Below are 19,445 nucleotides of genomic sequence, written 5' to 3' on the forward strand. Positions count from 1 at the left end.
TGCTACGCGTTCAACATCCACGGAGAGCATGGAAGAGGAGAAAAAACGGGGGTGCAGACTAGATGACCTTACTGAAGGTCGTATCGCATCTCCGTCGGCAATTGCATCTCGATGGTGCAAGCGAAAAAGAATAGCATCTCTCTCTCTCTCTTTTCCAACAATATCGATTTACGCGCAGCGATTGCCATACCCAAAACAGCTCACGGAGATTCGCCAAGATGAAATGATGGTCGCCTCTGTATTTCTACGATGTGTAATTCGCTAGTTATTTCTCTTGGCGCGTAGGCGCTACTAATCAGCAGCAATCGCCCCTATTCTTTTGTTGAACTTAAGCCAGATACGTGCTTTCTTCCTAATGTTTAATGCTTCACAAAATCGTTCTGGTATGCTCACCAATGAGGTGCTGTTTTCAGGCATAATAACGAAAGCTTCTGTGATGATAAAATCATGGAGATTTCAAATCACCACTGCTCGCTTGATCATCGCGACACCACAAAACGAAATTGAACGCATGACTAAAATAAACCTGTATTCGTGCACCGTTTGAGACTCCAATATATTTCTTTTTATGCACTTTGAGTAAATCACGACAAGTGACCTACAGTAGGCTATACCGAGACAAGTAAAGTATAGGAACGATGCGGAAAGTTTGAATAACGCTCGTGTTCGGTTGAAAATATTCCGAGGTTTGTGGTCGAACATTAGTATAGGTTTTTTAGCAGACTGTTCTAGTAATCAAATATTATATCATCTATTATGATCAAAATTGCTTGGGTTTCAACGTGTGCTGTCTAGATCATTATTCGATGATACACATGGGAACAACTGTATCCCCACGTTTTGGTTCGGTAAAGGCGAACACGAACATGCTATCCTGTTCAGCTCTCTACCCCCATCTGGCGAGCGACACGATCGGCATAGTAAATATTGGTAGAAGCGTGACGAAAGGAAATTCGAGAATGTATGTTGGACGCGGGTGCACCGTTTGTCAAAGCTAGTCAGTGAATCTCATGATCAGGGCGCAAGTGCGAAAACGATATTATCAATGTCCTAATCACCGACATGACTACCGGGTGAAGGGTCGTGGAAACGTGAATATTTTGGACAAGTCTGTAGTGTAGGCTAGGTTGCACAAATTTTGTAACTATGTTCTTACTAGTAAAGTTGCCTTGAAAACCCACGTCTTCGATTTGACCGATCGAAAATCCATTTCCACAAAGATATATTGGTGGAGAATGCAATATTAACGCGTGGAGCTTTCGACGACAGCTTTTGGTGCGAGTTTTTAATGAACATATCACATACAGCCTAGTCATTTCGATCTAGCATCTCATCTTGAAGTTATTTAGTGGTTATATCACAGGTGAAAATGGATTTCGTGGCGAGGTTACAATTACTTCATTGGAACATATGAGGAAAATATTGAGGAATTTCTATTTCAAAAGACTGTTTACTAATTTCTGAGATTGACAACTCCACATCCAATCTATTTCGCGAAGATTCCGAAGTCACCCTGCAACATTTCATTTTTCCACAACCCCCGACAAAACACCTCTAAACAGCAATATGTTTGCATCGGCCGGCTATTGGCAATTTCACATTCAAGATAAGTTCGCACACCATTTTTATGATGCGAGGGCGAGTCCTCAAGTTTCAGCAATTATGAAGCGAAACTGTCTCATGCCTTTCCTAATTAACAAATAAATAAAAATCAGGTTATCACTCATTCTACAAATTAAGGTTTCGGGGACCACTGAAAACGCTTCACAGATCCCCGGTTGAGAACCACTGGTCTAAAATGTCAACCCCCCAGTAAGCAGTACAAGCGGGCAAAACTGCTCAAGTACTTAGAAAATGTGGAAGCATCTCATGACCGACCAGCCCCCCCTACACCACACACATTCCTGAGACAAAATACAGAATGATACCAAGAAATTTATTCCAAAATCAAGGCGCGCCAATAACCAACGCGTCATCTTGCCAGACTTGAAAAATAGCGTGCGGCATAAATTTGAAACTTGTAGAGAGATAAGGGAAAATAGGCCAAAAAAGCCCATAACCAGTCCCATAACCAGGGTCGCCATGCGGTCATCAAAAGATTTGTCCATATTTTGAGGGGTGATGTCATTAAAAACTTCATTACCCTTATTTACGACTAGCGTCTGTCTCCTTTTCAGAGCTCATCAAAGTTCACAACAGTCAAGAAAAAGAATTTGTCAACTTAACCAGATGGCAATGAGGCCGTGCTTACCATCAGCTAGGTCAATTATCTACTGGTTTTTTGAGCAGCTGTATTTCTAGTTAATGATTTGAAACGTGTGCAGTTCTAGTTGAGCATTTTGAAAATCCAGCAGTTTTGTACAAGTCAGTTATCAGTTGATAAATTTCGGGGTCATGCTCAAGAGTTTTGGCTGTCCTCTGATTATGATCCATATCAACGGCAGCCCTGACCATGACTGTAACATCGATGCCACGACGATAGCAGTGTGTCTTCCCTCATGTGCCCACAGACGATTTGGCGGCCTCCTTGTGGTACTCGACCAGGTATCGGTTGCGCGACACCAGGCCCACCTTCTCGGCCTTGCACACCGTGGTGCAGTCGGACAGGTCCTCGGCGCCCCCGCACTGGCCCGGCACCTTTCCCATGAGCCAGTTGGTGCACTGTCGCGACATGTCCCTGGACACGTTTTCGCGACCCCACTCGGACACCTTGGCCTGGAGTCTTGCGGTAAGAAAACATGATTCAGTGATGGCGGTAAATATGAATAAAAAGGCCCGCAAAGGGTTGTTAAAAAAAAACTTTTCCTTCAGATTTCACTGGCTACTCGATAAAATTGTTCGGTTGGTTGAAAAAACGCTGCACACCAATTTTGACTCAATTCCAACCAGTACAAGCGAGATTCTTGCAGTAGAAAGTTTTGAACTTCTCATTAAAAAAAAAAATTCAAAATTTTACTATCAACCCCATAAAATTGTTAGGTCGTCAGTAGAGATGATGGTCAGCAAATTTGGCTCAATTCCAACCACTAGAAGCGAAGTTATTGCAGTAGAGAAAATGGGATTTGAATAAAATAGTATTTACGGTGACTAACTCTTTAATTATTTACTATAAAATCATGGAATTAGAAATTTTTCTACTGCAATAACTTTGCTTCTAGTGGTTGGAATTGAGCCAAATTTGGTATGCAACACCTCTACCGGCAGCCTGAAAATTTTATGGGGTTGACAGAAAAATTTTGAAATTTTATTTTTCCATTTTTCAATGATAAATTCAAAACTTTCTACTGCAAGAATTTCGCTTCTACTGGTTGGAATGGAGCAGCGTCTTTTGAACCAACCTAACAATTTTATCAAGTAGCCAGTCAAATTTGAAGGAAAAGTGTTTTTTAACAGCCCTACCCCGCAGTTGTTGGCACTCCTAGTAAGTAATAAGTCACTGTATGCGACATCCAGACTAAATCTACTTTTTGAAAACACATACTGGAGCTCTTTTCAGAATTTCCCTTTCTACTATTAACACGTCTCGAATATTCCTACTTATACTCGTGACAGAGTAGAAATTTATGGTGTTACATCTACTCGAGTACCAACGACGACACAATGACCACCTCTGCTTTCTGCTTCCACTCTGACAGTCATGAAATTTTCAAAACCACTAAATCTGCGTACTTATCGTGCAAGGCCTTGTTCCTCTTGTGCCGCCCTTCCTTGGCGCGTCGCAACGCGTTCTGCCGGTACAGAACAAACTCGGTCCCGGGCACGAACGTCATCTTGTACGTATTCTGATTGAAGATCACCTCCATCTCACCGTGGCAGTACAACCTGCTTTTAACGTCGCTACGCGGAAAATAAAGCTCCTCAGAGAGTCGAAGTATTTTTTTAACCGACAGCATACCTTTTTCTTCTTCCCTCGTCCTCGTCGTCTCTCTCGTATTTTTTCGGACACCTGTGCATGGCGGCGTTGCGCTGCAGGAAAACGGGCGACGCTTTGGAGATTCTCTCTCTCACGCTGTTGGGCAGCTCTTCCTGGAAACGTGGGACGGAAATTTGGGAACGGTCTTTTGCCAGCTTCGGTATTTACTAGGGCTGGGTGGTCGCCAGCGAATTCGGCATTAGAAATGTGATGCAAAAATATTGTACCAAAAGATTTGAAGATGAACTATCACTGAATATGAACGTGAATTGTGATATATGACATTTGATAAATTCGGCATGTCGCATTCAGCAACCGGTGAATTTGGCAATATCAGGAATGCAATAACTAATAACATTATTATGAAAGCAATGCAGACAGAGTGTTGAAAATTTTACGAAACTCGAACCCAAGCAGAATAACAAGCCAACCGATCGAATAATAATAATATCTCCCGGCCTACGCACACCCACCTGCAATTCTTCGACATATTTCTCCACGTACTCGGACCATTTCGCCGAGTCCGCCAGCTCGGCCGTTTCGTCTTGTTCGTCCTCGGCATCCATCAATTCAATCTGAACGTGCAGCTGGCTCTTCTTCTGCAATATCACTACCTGCAAAAGGCATTCGACAATTGATGACACAGAATTCACTATTTAAACACGTTATTTGGGGTGCATAACATCAGAATTAGATGAAACAATAGCCTATGTTCATATTGTTAATTTATTCACGAAAAGCTATTCGTCTGACTCTCATCAGGAGCGAATGTCAGTTATACGATGAACTACATTCGAAATCCTAGAGTACTAAATCCCAAATCTAAAAATAGATTACATTAATCCTAAATTTTAAACTTGATTCATCGTATTATGCTACTGATGAGAATCAGTCTAAAAGCTTTTAGCGGATAAATTTCGAACGTTAAAATATTATTTGTGAAATTCGCTATTCCCCAGCGCACCTTGAAGCAGTTCTCTTCTGCCAAAAGCTGTTCCGCTCGTTTCTGGTAATTGCTTTCCTGCAGCTGCCGCTTCACCGCAGACACCAGCGGGCCCCCGGTCGCCCCGTTTTTCTCTTCCTCCACGTAATACCGGAGTATTTGAGAGCACATTTCGTCCTGAACCAAAGCGAATGTCAGCATGGCTGGTCCTCAGACAGAACCTAGCAACAGTCTGCCTGTATCTAGATACCGCTTTACAGCAGCAATACTGATCGAAGACAGTAACAGTACTTCTCAATCTCATTGCCGATACTGTTTACATATTCACAGATAAATTATTATAAGCTTTCGATGTCGCATCCACCGCATCAGCGCTCGAATTTACTAGAAAAAATCAATAATTTATCTTCAACGTTTTTTCTGTACATTTTCAAGCCAAATTTCTATGGATGTGATATAGAAGCATGCTGCTTCCGCAGCTTTTAAGCCCACAACTAGCTTTCTAGCATAAGTGGATAGCAAGATATGGCAAAATTAGCTATTTTCGCCCTGTTCGGCCAAATTGCACTGCCACTAGAGCAGTGGTTCTCAAAGTATGGGTCGCGACCCAAACATGGGTCGCGGAGGGTCAGAAAATGGGTCGCGACATAGTGATTCAAATCTGTCAAAATTCAATTTTCTTAGTGGATTATTGCTTCATCATACGCATTTCATTTAGCTTCTTAGTGGATTATTGCATCATAAGTGGTTTTCTAAGAGTTTCAATGGCAGCGCAGCTACACTAGGCGTAACTACTTAGCCCAGTAGCTGCTAAAAAGACTAAGTTAAGGAATGGAATGCATTTTGATCGCGAATCTAAGCCTGCGCCAGGCCACTGTTATTCACATGATGCAATCGCACAAGCTCGAGCAGTAATTAGTCTTTACCATCTCCACACACCAAAAATACTACACCATCTTGGCAGACAGTAAAAATCATATTGATTTAAAACAAAATTAATCCAGATTGTTTGTATCAAACGGCAACAGACTATAATTCATTTGCGTGTCTTCACAGCGTTGCGTCATGATTCGAGCGCGCTTTGTATCAAGGCTCGCAATCGCCTCGATCCTGGAGACGATTTGCGCATTGCGCTCAGTAAGATAGAGCCGTGCATTGAAAATATTATGAAAGAGAACTTTCAGTTTCATCAATCACACTGAATGAATGATCTGTCTCTAATAAATTGTTCTTTCATAGTACTGTGTACTATAACTGGTTGTCTGTGTCTTATCTGAAAAATTAGCAGAGTGGTAACACAAAAAATACATTTTTTTATGTTTGAGATTTGGGTCGTGAGGTGATCATGAAACTCAGATTTGGGTCGCGCTCAAAAAAGTTTAAGAACCACTGCACTAGAGGGTGCAGGAACCTGAAAACATGATAGAAGCAGGCCTATTTCATTTGATATTTGGGACCATGCATCAAGAACACTTTTTAGAATTTTTTACTACACCCTACGATATGTACTGTGAACAAGTGATTTCGTTCTCAGGATACTTCCACAGTGACCGAATATATTTCAGAAAATTACACCAATGCTAGGGTTGCCATACGTCCGGAATTTCCCGGACATGTCCGGAATTTCACTGTTAAAACTGCGTCCGGGAGGAATTTCTAAAATATGCCTAAATGTCCGGAATTTTGAAGGCTTGAAGTAAGCTCATATTTTTTTTGTAAATCGACCTAAACAAGATTATTTTTGGGCAGATTTTTGCTACATGAAATTTTTTTCACGCTGCGCGCGATTTAGTATCATATATATTGGTTTTAATATGGGTACTACCGCCCTTACAAAAACTGCGATCAAAAAATAAACCACAAATAACATTCATTTACAAAAAGAAATCTAATTGTAATCGCAATTACAAGATAACGGTAGTCATAGAGTCGTCGTTTTAGGTCGTTTGGATGCTTTATTCAAAGATGGTGGTTCTAAACCTGGGGTAGTTTGCCTTTATCCTGGGGTTCGCGAAGATGTTGAACGTAATTAGCTTCCAAAATAGGCTGTAAGTCTGGGCAAATGTGCCGACCTTTAATTAGTAATCAGCTCATCAAATGGGCCACGGATACCACCGGATGTGCAGTGTTTATATAGCTCAGTGGTGAAGTGCACACCCGCATTAGGCTGATAAATAATCTTTTCGGCGTGACATGAACATGACTGAACGATGTACAATTACGCCCCTTGCATTTTCGAAGTCATCATCCTACGCCAGCTCTATTCTACCGCTGACTCTGATTATGTGGGCGGAGAGAGGATTAAAATTATACAGTAATATATGGAAGAACCAATATTATTGACACAATTCATTCAAATCATATAACGACCAGATGCATATAGTAAACCCCCAGAAGTTTCATCGAATACCATACGATGTGCCCAAGATCAGTGTTTATTTGGGCGGAATGGGGCTGAAAATATGTGGCTTCGGCCCGGGTTACAACATATAATACACAACCACATACTCCTGAACCGGATCTTGGCCACCTGTAGTCGATAGACAAAGCGTTGCTGGTGTGACGTCATGTTGATCAACAATGAGCTCACACCTCATTTTGAAATCCGCTAGTGGGCGCTATTGAGCGTCCGGAATTTGTGAAACAAAAATATGGCAACCCTAACCAATGCTGAATATTAAACGGCAGTTGTATGGTATGCATATCGCTACGATTCCATTAACTACAGATTATCTTCTTACCCCAATAATCGTCTGTAGCTGCCGCACGATATTACTGATGAGCTTGTCCATGGTGAAAGCGATATACGCATGGATGGTGAACATATCTCGCAGCTGATCCTCGTACTGTGACGAGTCGATATTGCCGTCCAGAAGATTACGAACCATTTCCATGAAGGCCGGGTAATATTCTATCACCTCGATATCGCTTGGCTAAAAACACACAAATATTGGATCAAAAAATTGGATACATAAGCAACACCAATAAATGTTTGTATGTCTTACAAATTGCAGTAGTCTAATTTACAGAAGTGGTCAGTAGCAAAGTAGCCTATTTCTACTTTCTCAGAGTACGTAAGTAGGTATCGCCTCGTTGCACAACTTACTCCGGCGGTAATACGTTTTGACTACTTCCAATTACTCTCGCACTAAGAATTTTTAAAAGTAAAAAGTAGTTTCATGATATGTTACTAGTACATGCATGACTGAAATTATCGTGAGTTCGTGACTGAATATATTTTGGAAAATTTCACCGCTTTTAGTATCATTTTAGTTATCATTGTTTCATTCGCGAAGATGCGCCTTGCAATTTCAATAGTAGCCGCATATGTGACGTCATGACAAAATGAACTAAAGTCATTACATGTCAGGTGATCCAGAAAAATATCAAAATGTAACCAAACGTCTCGGATTTTCATGAAAATTGGTATGCTTACGAAACTCCTCTTTTTGATTTTTCAGAAAAACAAATTTTATCAAAATCGGTCAAGTGGAACCGAAGATATGGCCGGTCAAAAATTGCTGTTTTGTGATCGCTCAAGCGGAAAAATGTTAGAAATTTACACCTGCAACTTAAATTCGCAATATTTTGGTCAAATTAGGGTTGTTGAGGGCGACACTTCTTGCTAAAATGCGCAACCTAGTACGCTAATGCTGCATCGCCATATCAGAAATTGCGTTCAAACATTGACCGCGGAAAATTCTCAGAATCCGCCTCACCTGTTTCAACCGTAGAATATTAGCGACAGATTCCTTTCCCCCGCCTTCCTTCTTCTCTTTCGCGTCCTCCTCCGCCAGAATCTCAGCTCTCCTGTAGATCTTCAACAGCCTGGCGCACAGAATCTCGTGCAGCCTCAGAAACAGATAAAACGGGTTCCCGCACATAAAGTGATGGTACATCCCGTCCAAGTCGTCTGTGAGCGAGTAACCCCCCGAGATTTTGCTTTTCGGCTTCGGTTTCGTGACCGCAGATTTACGGCTTCCGTTTCGACTGCTATTACTTTTCGAGTCGCTGTCCGAATAATCGTCGTCATCATCATCGTCATCGTCGCTGGGCTGGTAGCCCCGCGGCGAAAAAAACAAATCCGGCAGAGTCTGGTACATGAACACTTTCATCTTCTGCTTGTCGTCTTTGTGTATACCGGTCTGCCTCTTCACGTGGTGTATAATCAAAGATGCACAATCGTCCATGATCGACTTGTCGCCGTACACTAGGGTGAGGTGCGGGCCCTGTAACGCGCCAGGGTTTCCGCCCGATTCCAAAGCCTCCTGCCTTTCGTCGAAGAGATTTTCAATCTCATTCAACAGGCTCTTTGAGCGTAAAAACCTGATGTCGTTCTGCTTGAAATTGATGCCTTGATGGTCGAGCGATTTCAGGTAATATTTCTCATTCTGTTCACGCCATGTCTTGTTAAACTGGTGCTGCGCCGATCGCCACTCCTCGTCTTTGATTTTGAGACGTTTCAAAACCACTGGTACTGCAACAGCAGGGTTTTTCTTCAAGCCTTCGATGATATCTGGCGCTTTGTCTCCGTATATCCGGTGTATCGCTTTTCTGTGTATCACTTCGGAAGTGCCACCGAGGCAGTTGTCAAGCTTAAACTTGGACTTTTCTTCATCTGGCATACGCGCCAAGTCCTTGTTTACAGCTTCCAGGACCAGAATCGTGGCTAGATTCGTTTCCAACACCACGTCTAATTCGAAACGTTCGTCCTCACACCGATACACGTGTTCTTCAAACTGCGTTTTTTTCGAAGTCACAGACTGAGAGTCTTCGCTCCAAGACGGAAAGGACACCCAAGTATCGTTAAGCACTTCCCTGCACAAAGCATCGCGTCCCGTGCATTTCGGCTGGTCGTAAGACACTGGCAACGCACGGTAGCTCGATCCTAATCGCTTCAAAGTGGTGTAATCGATCTCCATCGCCATTCCTTCGTGCTTCTCTTTAGCTGGCAGTGATTGATTTTGCGCCGAAGATATCCCACTAGAACGGGACCAGTTGTCCCCGGACTGCCCGTCTCTGTACCCGAGAAATCGTTTAAACCACAAAAACAGCTCAGGAAATTTCATCAGAAAAGGCTGCACCAGCTGGACAAGCTCCGCCCGCCCGATTACTTCGTTATTGTACAGCAGGAGACATCGGAGAAAGTTATCATACACATCCTGCGAGCCGAGTGCCCTGCGTACCTTATCGAAAAACCCGAATTCTGCAAGTGTGCCATGTTTGGACGCTTCCGCTAGAGACACGTCTTTCAGAGAACAGCTCCTGACCTTTTTTCCTTGCCCTGACAACAACGTAGACCGTTTTTGGCTGGGTCGAGACGGCTTAGTAGACCCGGTGTTTGATGTGTTTTGGGAAGAAGATGGTGCAGGGTGCACTGCTTGCTTTTTGGGGGGTGGATGCTCGGGAAGTGACAATCCTTCCTGTTTCAATGCATTGCTGCCTCCCGTAAGCGCCGATAAATTACCGGAACTGCCCATACCGCCTCCAGCATCAGGCAGAAACTGGCCAAATTCCTTGAGCAAGTCTTCATCGTTTTTGAACAGCTTTGCGACTTGTGAGTATACTTCCGACTCTGAAAGCGTAGGGGTGTAAGCACCGTTTGTCTCTTTGACCGTACGTTGTTCCTTTTGGTACTTGTGTAGTATTTCAAGGAAAGCTTTGTAAATATCGGTCTGCCCTTGGAAGCGATGCTTTATCTTGTTGACGTAATTGATGGCGTGGTTGAACTCTACAGGTTGGCTGCCTACTTGCTGCTGCTGTCCCATAACTGCAGTCTGGCCTGCCGCATTACCCAAAGCGTTGGTCGCGTTCGCGATTGTCATCGCGGCGGAAGTAGAATTGCCATGGGAGCTAGCTGGAATTATGCTTGCTGTGTTTGCTCCCGACAACACCGGTTGCGAAGGTAGACCAGAAGGGCCGTACATTGAGCTCGGGGGCGTAGCTGAGTGATTCGATTGGCTGGTCGTGTGAGGCGACTGGTTTTGCGACCCCTGCGCGTTCGGGTTTACGTATTTTGTGGGCGGAGGATGACCTTGGATTATAGGCGGCGGCCCTGCGCCTCCATGTTGTGTGTTTATGGTCTGCGGCAGCATATTAGGACCTGTCACACTGACTTGGTCATTCCCAGATACCTCGATTTTATATCCTGGCGGTAAAAAAGTGTTGAATCCCACTATTAAGTCAGAGTGTCCCGCGAACAAGTTCGATACTCTAGCGATAACGCCAGGCGTGTCGATGCTTTGTGATTTGAATTCTTTCATAATATCCAAAAAATCATTGTAAACCTGCGGCTGATTGCCGAATTGGTACTTCACTTGGTCTAAATAAGAGAGAGCGTCTTCGACTTTGAGTCTTTGAAACTGCGACTGCTGCTGCTGTTGCGCTTGGATTTGGGGCTGGGAAGAGGCCGGTTGGGGCTGTAGAGACAATTGCCCGAGTAATCCGCTGGCAAAAACCGGGGGTATTACTTGATTTTGCAATTGAGGCAAGCCCTCAGAAACTTGCATTACTGCTTGAGGCGGAATGGGCATGCAGATTGGCTGAGAGATCGGGTTCACTTGCGGTGGGATGGTAGGAGGTCGACTGAATCCGGGGACTGCAAACCGTGTACTCGGTATTGCAACACTGCTTGAGCTTGGGATTGGCGTTCTTTCAGTGGTGCTGTCGCGAAAAGCTGCAGAATGCATTAAAGGCACGAGATTCGGCGTTTGAGAGACGACGGGCGCAGGCCGCCTTGAGTACATGTGTTGAGAATGGGGCGGTGCCTTTGAAATGGCACTGTCATCCTTTTTTTCGAATTGATTCGACATCAAAGTATTGAATTTCTATTGTTATGATTGCTCGAGGAAATAATATATTCTGTAGAAATAGTATGGAGATAGTGTCGGATATTTATATGCAGTAGACTACACCCTGTTTCTACATAGCAATTGATAGTATAAGTGTATAACCACCTGCATTTTTAATGTTTTGAATTGCAACGCAACGTTTCGTCTTCGTAAGCTCTATGCTGAAGATTTTATGGAACTAAGGTATCTAAACTGAGGAATAGTCAAAATGAGACGAAACATCGATAGAGCAGACATGAGTGATCGATAACTTTGCTCAACAATGAATATTAATATAGAATACAGACTAGCCTACACTATCAAAGTAGGCCTACCATAATAATAACACCAGTCTACTATGCTCAAGATTACAGGAGAGCAAACTGATGTATCTATTACACCTAGCTACAGACACACATCTTGTCATCTTCTATCTTTATCAGTTGTCCACTTTACGTTATGTTCATTTAATGTTATTATGTTGAATTCTTTCCATCCAGCCTACATGTATCTTATGTTCTAAGTTCTAGGACAAGGTGGGTGTTTGATTGAAGGACTACTCAAAATAATTTGGACTACTTGCTATCTTTTCCTTTCATCGCGTTCTTCTGGTGTTTTTAAATGATGAAATGACACTAAACTGAACTGAATAACGAAAATTCGTACACTGGAGCGACATTATTCGCAACTACAATTCCTCATTACCTTGTCTGGTCGAAAATTTGATTAGTGGACTACGCCAAGTCATATCGACGCATTTTTGTCATTGAATAGTGATTCTTGCGGAGTTGCGGTCGGTAATTTGAATCGAACAAATGATCAACTGGCTGTGGCTGAACGCTGGCTTATTGTCTTATTTCCATGCCTAAAATGAAGTCGGTGGCCCTGTCTCTTTTAGTCTTCACTCATTCGCAGTACTTGCGATGGCAATTTTCTATATGTAACAGAGCAGGAACAAAACTATACGACACAGACAATCAGACATCCTACGATCATAATACGAAAAGCTGCATAAAGAAAGGCACAGACGACAGCAGAGAGACAAAATTCATCGAGGCGTAGATTTTCAGTCGCTGCAACGATTTAAGAAAAGCAATCCGCTCATTTCGTTCCGCTGAAGGTCGCATTGCAGTTATGGCTCGATGAAAAACTTTAGAGAGAGAGAGAGAGAGAGTCTTTATTTTCATCCAACGAAAATACATAAAAACAGACGGCAATGGTGGTGGTGGTGGTAGAGATAATATGCATGTACAGTATTCGGTATCAGATAGGAATGATCGATACGACCGGGTAGGTCAACTAGTCTGATGCCAGCATCAAACGGGTACACTTAACTATATACAGTCTGGCTATAAAATGTTGGTTTAAAAAGGAGCATAAAAAGAACAGGTAAACGATGATAGCAAATGATCAATGAAGCAATGTCTGGGTAAGGAAGGACAACAGTGTTTAATATAACGACAAGGGGTGATTAAGTAGGTAATTTTTTTAATCTATGATAAGGCAATTCACCGATATCTTTTCGGTAATTCATTCCAGATGATAGGTCCTGAGTAGTCGATAGATCTCTTAGTTAGGTTGCTATTGGGTGGGGGCAAGTAGATATTTCCCTTTGATGAGGATCTCGTGCAATGGGAGTGGAAATTTCTAACAGGTATGAAATTGAAAAATATAAAATATAAATACAGATAAGAAATAGATGTATGGGCTAAACTTCACAGGCAAGTCTACGTTATGGAAACGTAGACATATGTTTTTAAAGTCATTAAAGCGCAGAGTTCCGAGTCTCATCGTCGCGTTATGACTTGAGGTCAACTTTCTCGCTCAACGCCCAAAATACAGTTTTTCTTTCACATTCTCAGTTGGTTGACAAAAAAAAAGGTCAACTTTCCGGCTCAGCTCCCGAAATAGCCGCCGGACCGTTTTACTGTAAATCCGTCGAATTTGGCACTATATATTTAACCGGAATTTAGGCGTCCTCAGAGAACATTTCCAAAAACCTGAAGAAGGAGAACAAATTCTCCTAAAGGAGGACGTACTGTAACCCTATTTAATTGGCTCCTTCTCACCTGTATCGCTGTTCTTGTGGGTCTTTAGAAAAGGCCCGGTCAAATACACAGTGAATGACGAATACAGGGCAGCGAATGAAAAGAGCGAGGTAAGTGTAAAAAAGAAATTCGCCGAAAATATCTAGATCGCCATTAGATCAAAGTTTGATTGCATGGAGACCCTACTTCGTATAGTTCCGACATCCGGGTAGGCTATATCCGACATTCCGACATCCCTGTATCTTGAGTATTGTTCTACATGACGTGTCTTAAATGGATGAAGATGAAGGAAAATGAAACCAGCTGATTATGATTAGGGTAATTATAACATGAATTTTAGTCCTGGCATAAACCATTCTTTTTTAAGTCTTTGAACGCCATTTGTCTAGGCTTACCATACGTCCGCTTTTAAGAGGATTTGTCGTCTTTTTTGACTTTTTTGAAAGTGTCCTCGGAGGACGCCCTTTTGTCCTCTTTTTTGAGATTTTGTCCTCTTTTTTGAAAATTTAGGTCAAATTTAGAGCAAATTGCGAGTGATATGCCGCAAATTAGCACTGAAGCAGTGAAGCTCCGGCGGGTATTTCGGAGTGAAAAACGGTGATTTTAGCTCTGAGCGAAAAGATGACCTTTTTTTTTTAGTCAACCGATCACAAAGTGGGGAAAATTCACCGGTTTTTGAGAATTCTACTCCGGTTTTGCAAGTTGCAAATTTCTGAAAAAGTGTCCTCTTTTTAGATTTCCAAAATATGGTAATGCCTACATTTGTCAGTCTGGTTCTCTCTCTCTCTCTGTGTCTCTCTCTTTGTGTATAGTTTGTCTTATTTCTATGCACAAACCACTTTATATTTATTGCCTATACTAACCAAATCAATGATGAAATTTTGTTCAAATATATGTAATAATTATTCAGAGTTTTAATGACTGGACTCGAGTCTGTCACGAGTCATTTTTTTGCATTTGGAAAATGACTCAACTCGAGTCTGTCACGAGTAATTTTTCCTTTGCATTTTGAAAATGACTCGACTCGACTTGTGGCACTTTGCGCATGGATTCGATCAAGTCATATTGACTCATGACATTCTATATGGGCATCAGGGCCGTAACTTACGCACCCCAAACCCTATAATTGGGACCTTTGGGGAGCCGAGCTCGAAAGGGGACCTAAATTATTGTGTATATAATCATATTTTTGGTGAAATTAATAAAACTTGCAAATTTTCTTCCCCGCTTGGCGCGATTTAATGGTGCTACATGCAGAGGTGGTCAGTAACGAAGTACTTCTACTTTTTCGAAGTACTCAAGTAGTTTTCCTCTACTTCTGGTACTTACTCAAGTAGATCTGATTTCCGCTACTTCTACTTCTACTTCGTAATATTTTGTGATCTACTTACTTACTTTTCGCTATTTTCAGTTTGTCAAGTAGAAGTAGTTCAATCTTCCAATCAGGAAGATAGCCTGAGGAATTTCGGGGCTGTTTTCACGGAGCATCAACATTTAATTTTCATAAAAGTTGGGTAAAGCCCATAATTTTCGTCGCGCTTGGCGCGCAGTGGATACGGAGTTACCAGTATGATTTCACGAAAGTATCGATGAATATAATTTAGGTAGCGGGTTGGCGTGATTCCGTTCACACAGGGATATCTAGAACTAGATATCCCTGCGTTCACACCACATTGTCGCCCTTCGCCCATATGAAATAATTCATCACAGTATACATGGCTCATCATATCGTTTGAAACTGATGTTTTGCAATCTATTATTTACTTGTCATATCGTAATCTAGCATGTCCATGGCACGTCCTAACCAGGAAAAGTGGACTCTGACTTTTTTGTTAGTTTTAGAGCTGTTTTAGCATACCGCCTTTGAAATTTTCTGGACTGAAGGCATGAAAAATGTGTTCTGCTTTTAGAAGTAGTATTTATGTTTTATTTTCAATTCCCAGTATCATATACTTTGATTTATAATTAATATCAGTTCTTTTGTCTGGATAAAATACATGTTGAAGTATTAAAGCAAGTGTAGTAATGCCTTTCATTTCCGGAAATAAAGCTACACAATATGGCATTTTTACGGTCTCCCATATTTTTATTAATGTTTACTAATCGCGCAAAGTGTTTACACCGTATCCTATACAATCTCTCCGTATTGGTCTTCGACTAAACTACGGACCCTATAATATGAGGGATATCGTCATACCATGCTATTTTCTAAAAAGTGCTGTTCGAGAAAACAGAGAATAAGTATCGCATTTCCATAATATTACTATCATTTTCATCCTATGATGTGGACGAATGCTTATGCTATTGAAAATTGGATACCTGCTGGTATGCATCAATATGAATCAAGCTCGTCACCTTTCGCATAGCTCCATTTGCACCTTTTTACAATCCATGTGAACGAATTAGGATCGTTTTCACAACTACTTACTTACTTAAGTACTTTTAAAGTCAGTAAATTCTACTTCTACTTCAAGTAGTTTTAGGTTGCTTATGGAAGAAGTACTTCTACTCGTACTTGAGTAGATTTTTTCGTCGCTACTTCTACTTCTACTTGAGTAGCTTTCTTGACTACTTTGACCACCTCTGGCTACATGTCTTGATTTTGATATGGATTGGATACCGTATAATGCCGACGAGATAGCGTAATGGTAAAGCGTCCGGCATCTTGATCGGTAGGTCGTGGGTTCGATCTGGGTTCGATCCCTGGCCGGGTCCAGACCCTGCGGCATCTGCACATCATGCACTCATGATGTGCAGATCGTGTGTATTTATATCATGAGTCGGTGTATATGCCGCAAAAACATCAAGGACAAAAATAAACTACGTCCTTTCCTTTCCTAGCCCACAAATAAAATCGAATTTAATTTTTGAAATAGGCATTCCGGGCCATCCATTACCGCGCCACGCCACCAAGACATAATAATATTTCGGCCGACATGAGACTCCCCATTCGGGACGAGTAAAGCTTGGGCGAAAATGACCGTCGCATTTCGGCCGAGACCTTGTACAAGGTAGCACGCCTACTTGGGTACCGCAAGGTATCAAGGTGAGATGAATTGTGGTAACCAGCTGGGGAAACCAAGCGGAAACCGTACATTTTTGGCCCCATATTACAGAGGTATTTTCTGGGGGACCATGTGGGTAACCCACTTAGCTGGTAGCGAAGACAATATTACGACCCAGGTCCTTGTAGCAGTGGCAGTAGCAGTGACAGCGTAAGTGGGCCGAGAAGTCAACGTAGAGATGTGCTAGGCGATAAGTAAACGTTAGCTAACTTAACATTGTATACTGTACAGTACATACCTGCTACCTCCAATCACGCAAACCAATATATAAGGTAATCTGAGTATATAATAACCTTTACGGTGGGTGACTGAGGCCGTCATCACTGTTTAAGTGTAATCGTTGAATTATATTTTCAACTGAACAAGACACACACAATGTACAATACGATAAGATACAAAGCGATGTAATGAACAGATAGGAGGATGCCGACCGACGCGCAGTTGCCGTCTTTTAGACTGACATCTACCTCGGCTTAGAATGCCCGTCGTCACAGTTACTCTCGATGTTGATCATTTTCGAGGCCAGGGCCCTTGCTAGCGATTTCCATAACTTGTGAGTGCATTCTTTCGTCGAGTCATTCTCGGGTCTCATGTCGCAAGAAGGAGCCCGGACAAACCTCCGACGGGAGTTGAACCGATGCCGCCCGATTCTTAGGCGCTTATCGTCACCAGTACCCGAATTCAATTCATATGGAGGTGGAATTCAATTTGGAAATGTCCCAGCGACCAGCATCGCAAATGAATAAATCGAAAGCCGATTATAATATGACTTTAGCCTACTATATAGATCAGGGGTCACCAACCTTTTTGCAACCGAGGGCTACTTTTCCGTAATGATTGAAGCGGCGGGCTACTATTTACTCCCGCCGTTTACCTGTACCACACTGTATTTCCGCTTTGATATTCATAGCACTGGGCAGGACTGGACATCATGTTATCTGTTTCTATAACAGTCAGTGGGAAGCCTGGCATTGTATGATATCAACTATAGTGCGCTGTACTGTGGTATGTAACTTTACAATGCAATTCTGAGTGAGTGTTCCAGATTTGCATTAATTGTAATTTTCTGTATCAACAAGGCACCACACGTTTGCTGCAGACTGAGGTGGGGGTCATTTTGCAGTGTTACAATTTCAATCTGTTACAATTTCAATCCAACTGTTCAGCATCCAGAAATGACAAGATTTCAATATACCGGACAGCAGCAACGATTACATAAAGTTAAAAACATTGTATACTAATCTGCGTTGAGTGTAACAGAAACAAGCTGTGTCAAAAGATGCAATACGTAATGGGTATACAGATATTAAAAATTTGCCTGTAGGCCTACTTCACGGCCATCTAGCTCCGAATAGTAATATTGCTTACTACTTTGGCATTGTCCTGGACGTCGAGCTATCATAACGGAACCCCCCGCCATTTCAAGAAGACCGTGAATGACATTCCGCCATGTCGCCTGTATATAGGCAATGCGTCGTATCTTCAATTTCTGGTGATTCTATCACATGCAGCTATATATTACTTGTTGTTATTATTATTATTATTATGTATAAAAACATTTAGTGGTGCTTTTCGCATCGAAGGCTTTTTGCACCACGGCGATTTAGATATTTTGATCAAAATGATAGCATGAAATGTCATGAAAATACAAGATGAGTACATAGCTAAATGCGACGCTTTGACTCTCGTATGAAGACCAGTAGATCGGCAATAATGTTGATGTCCGTTAAAAGGTTATATAGCTGGAACGGTACGTTCTTTGTCTGTGCGATGCGTTGTAGTTTTCTTCTTATCTCGGTCAGATGTGAGCAGGTCATAATATAGTGTTCGACCGTTTCTAATTCACCGCAATGCTCGCACAATGGTGATTCCGAGCAGCCAATGTGGTGGAGATGTGCATTGAGTCCGCAGTGTTGTAATTGGGGATATTTTCAAGTGTTTATATATGTAAGTTACATGTAGTGTATTTTAAACAAGAATAGCTGAATCAATCAATCTATATATTTGAAAGCACACTGGTAATAATCTGACGAATATTGGTAAATGCTGCTATTTCACCTATTTTTAGAACGGGCTCGCGGGCTACTCATCTAGTCCTCGCGGGCTACCTAGTGCCCGCGGGCACCGGGTTGGTGACCCCTGATATAGATGAACAAGCCTTAATTGCTGTGGGAAAATATAAAAGAAGCATCTATTTCGGAAAACTACTCGGTCACATGTGGGAGCGGTATGAAAAGTCGACCATTCTTCATTGACGAAAATAACAAGTTCCAATTATTTGATCACAGAAATTTTACGAGTAAAATTTATCCTGAGTTAAAAATAATAGATACAGATAAGGGGTAAAGGTAATGGGATCTACGCAAGAAAATTATAACGCACGCTGTGAGGAATTGAGTACTCTAGCAACGGAAATTTAAGTTCACTTCAGTGTGACAAACGGTCAATTTTAAATAGTTCAAATCACATTGACGAGGTAAAGCATGGTAGGGGTTTTAATGTTCGAGGTTCGAGCAACCAACAGGGATAGCATAATAGCTAGAAAACTTTACTACATACGGAACCACCTTTGTTATTCGATGAAATAAACCAAATAAAATTGATGGAAAATAAGGTTGGTTCCTGTGTGGGTGATATATGGGAAAT

At 42.0% G+C, this 19,445-nt stretch overlaps 2 protein-coding genes across 2 annotated transcripts in view; both read right to left on the reverse strand.

Annotated features, from left to right (window-relative positions):
* Positions 1–19,445, reverse strand: part of LOC145439843 (membrane progestin receptor gamma-like) — a 406,242-nt gene that overhangs the window by 188,976 nt on the left and 197,821 nt on the right. The gene's annotated exons all lie outside the window — the stretch shown is intronic.
* On the reverse strand, positions 1,918–12,095 carry LOC145439830 (paired amphipathic helix protein Sin3a-like). The gene is made up of 7 exons (XM_080317466.1): positions 8,576–12,095; positions 7,598–7,789; positions 4,878–5,033; positions 4,387–4,527; positions 3,896–4,026; positions 3,670–3,837; positions 1,918–2,722 (listed from the first exon to the last, which is right to left on the reverse strand). The coding sequence occupies exons 1-7, from the start codon at positions 11,666–11,668 to the stop codon at positions 2,497–2,499; spliced, it is 4,107 nt and encodes a 1,368-aa protein (XP_080173592.1). The 5' UTR covers positions 11,669–12,095; the 3' UTR covers positions 1,918–2,496.

This window comes from Botryllus schlosseri, chromosome 5 (genome assembly GCF_051294905.1).
Source record: "Botryllus schlosseri isolate E-star chromosome 5, Bs_hap1, whole genome shotgun sequence".
In the NCBI taxonomy this organism is placed as follows: Eukaryota; Metazoa; Chordata; class Ascidiacea; order Stolidobranchia; family Styelidae; genus Botryllus; species Botryllus schlosseri.

What these genes read in the sequence shown, in the direction of transcription:
- LOC145439830 (XM_080317466.1), bottom strand. Translation starts at nt 11,668, where the DNA reads ATGTCGAATCAATTCGAAAAAAAGGATGACAGTGCCATTTCAAAGGCA. An exon ending in ATATTCTACGGTTGAAACAG is followed by an intron (nt 7,790 to 8,575) that starts GTGAGGCGGATT and finishes GTGTGTTTTTAG; the next exon opens with CCAAGCGATATCGAGGTGAT. An exon ending in AACAAGGCCTTGCACGATAA is followed by an intron (nt 2,723 to 3,669) that starts GTACGCAGATTT and finishes TCTTACCGCAAG; the next exon opens with ACTCCAGGCCAAGGTGTCCG.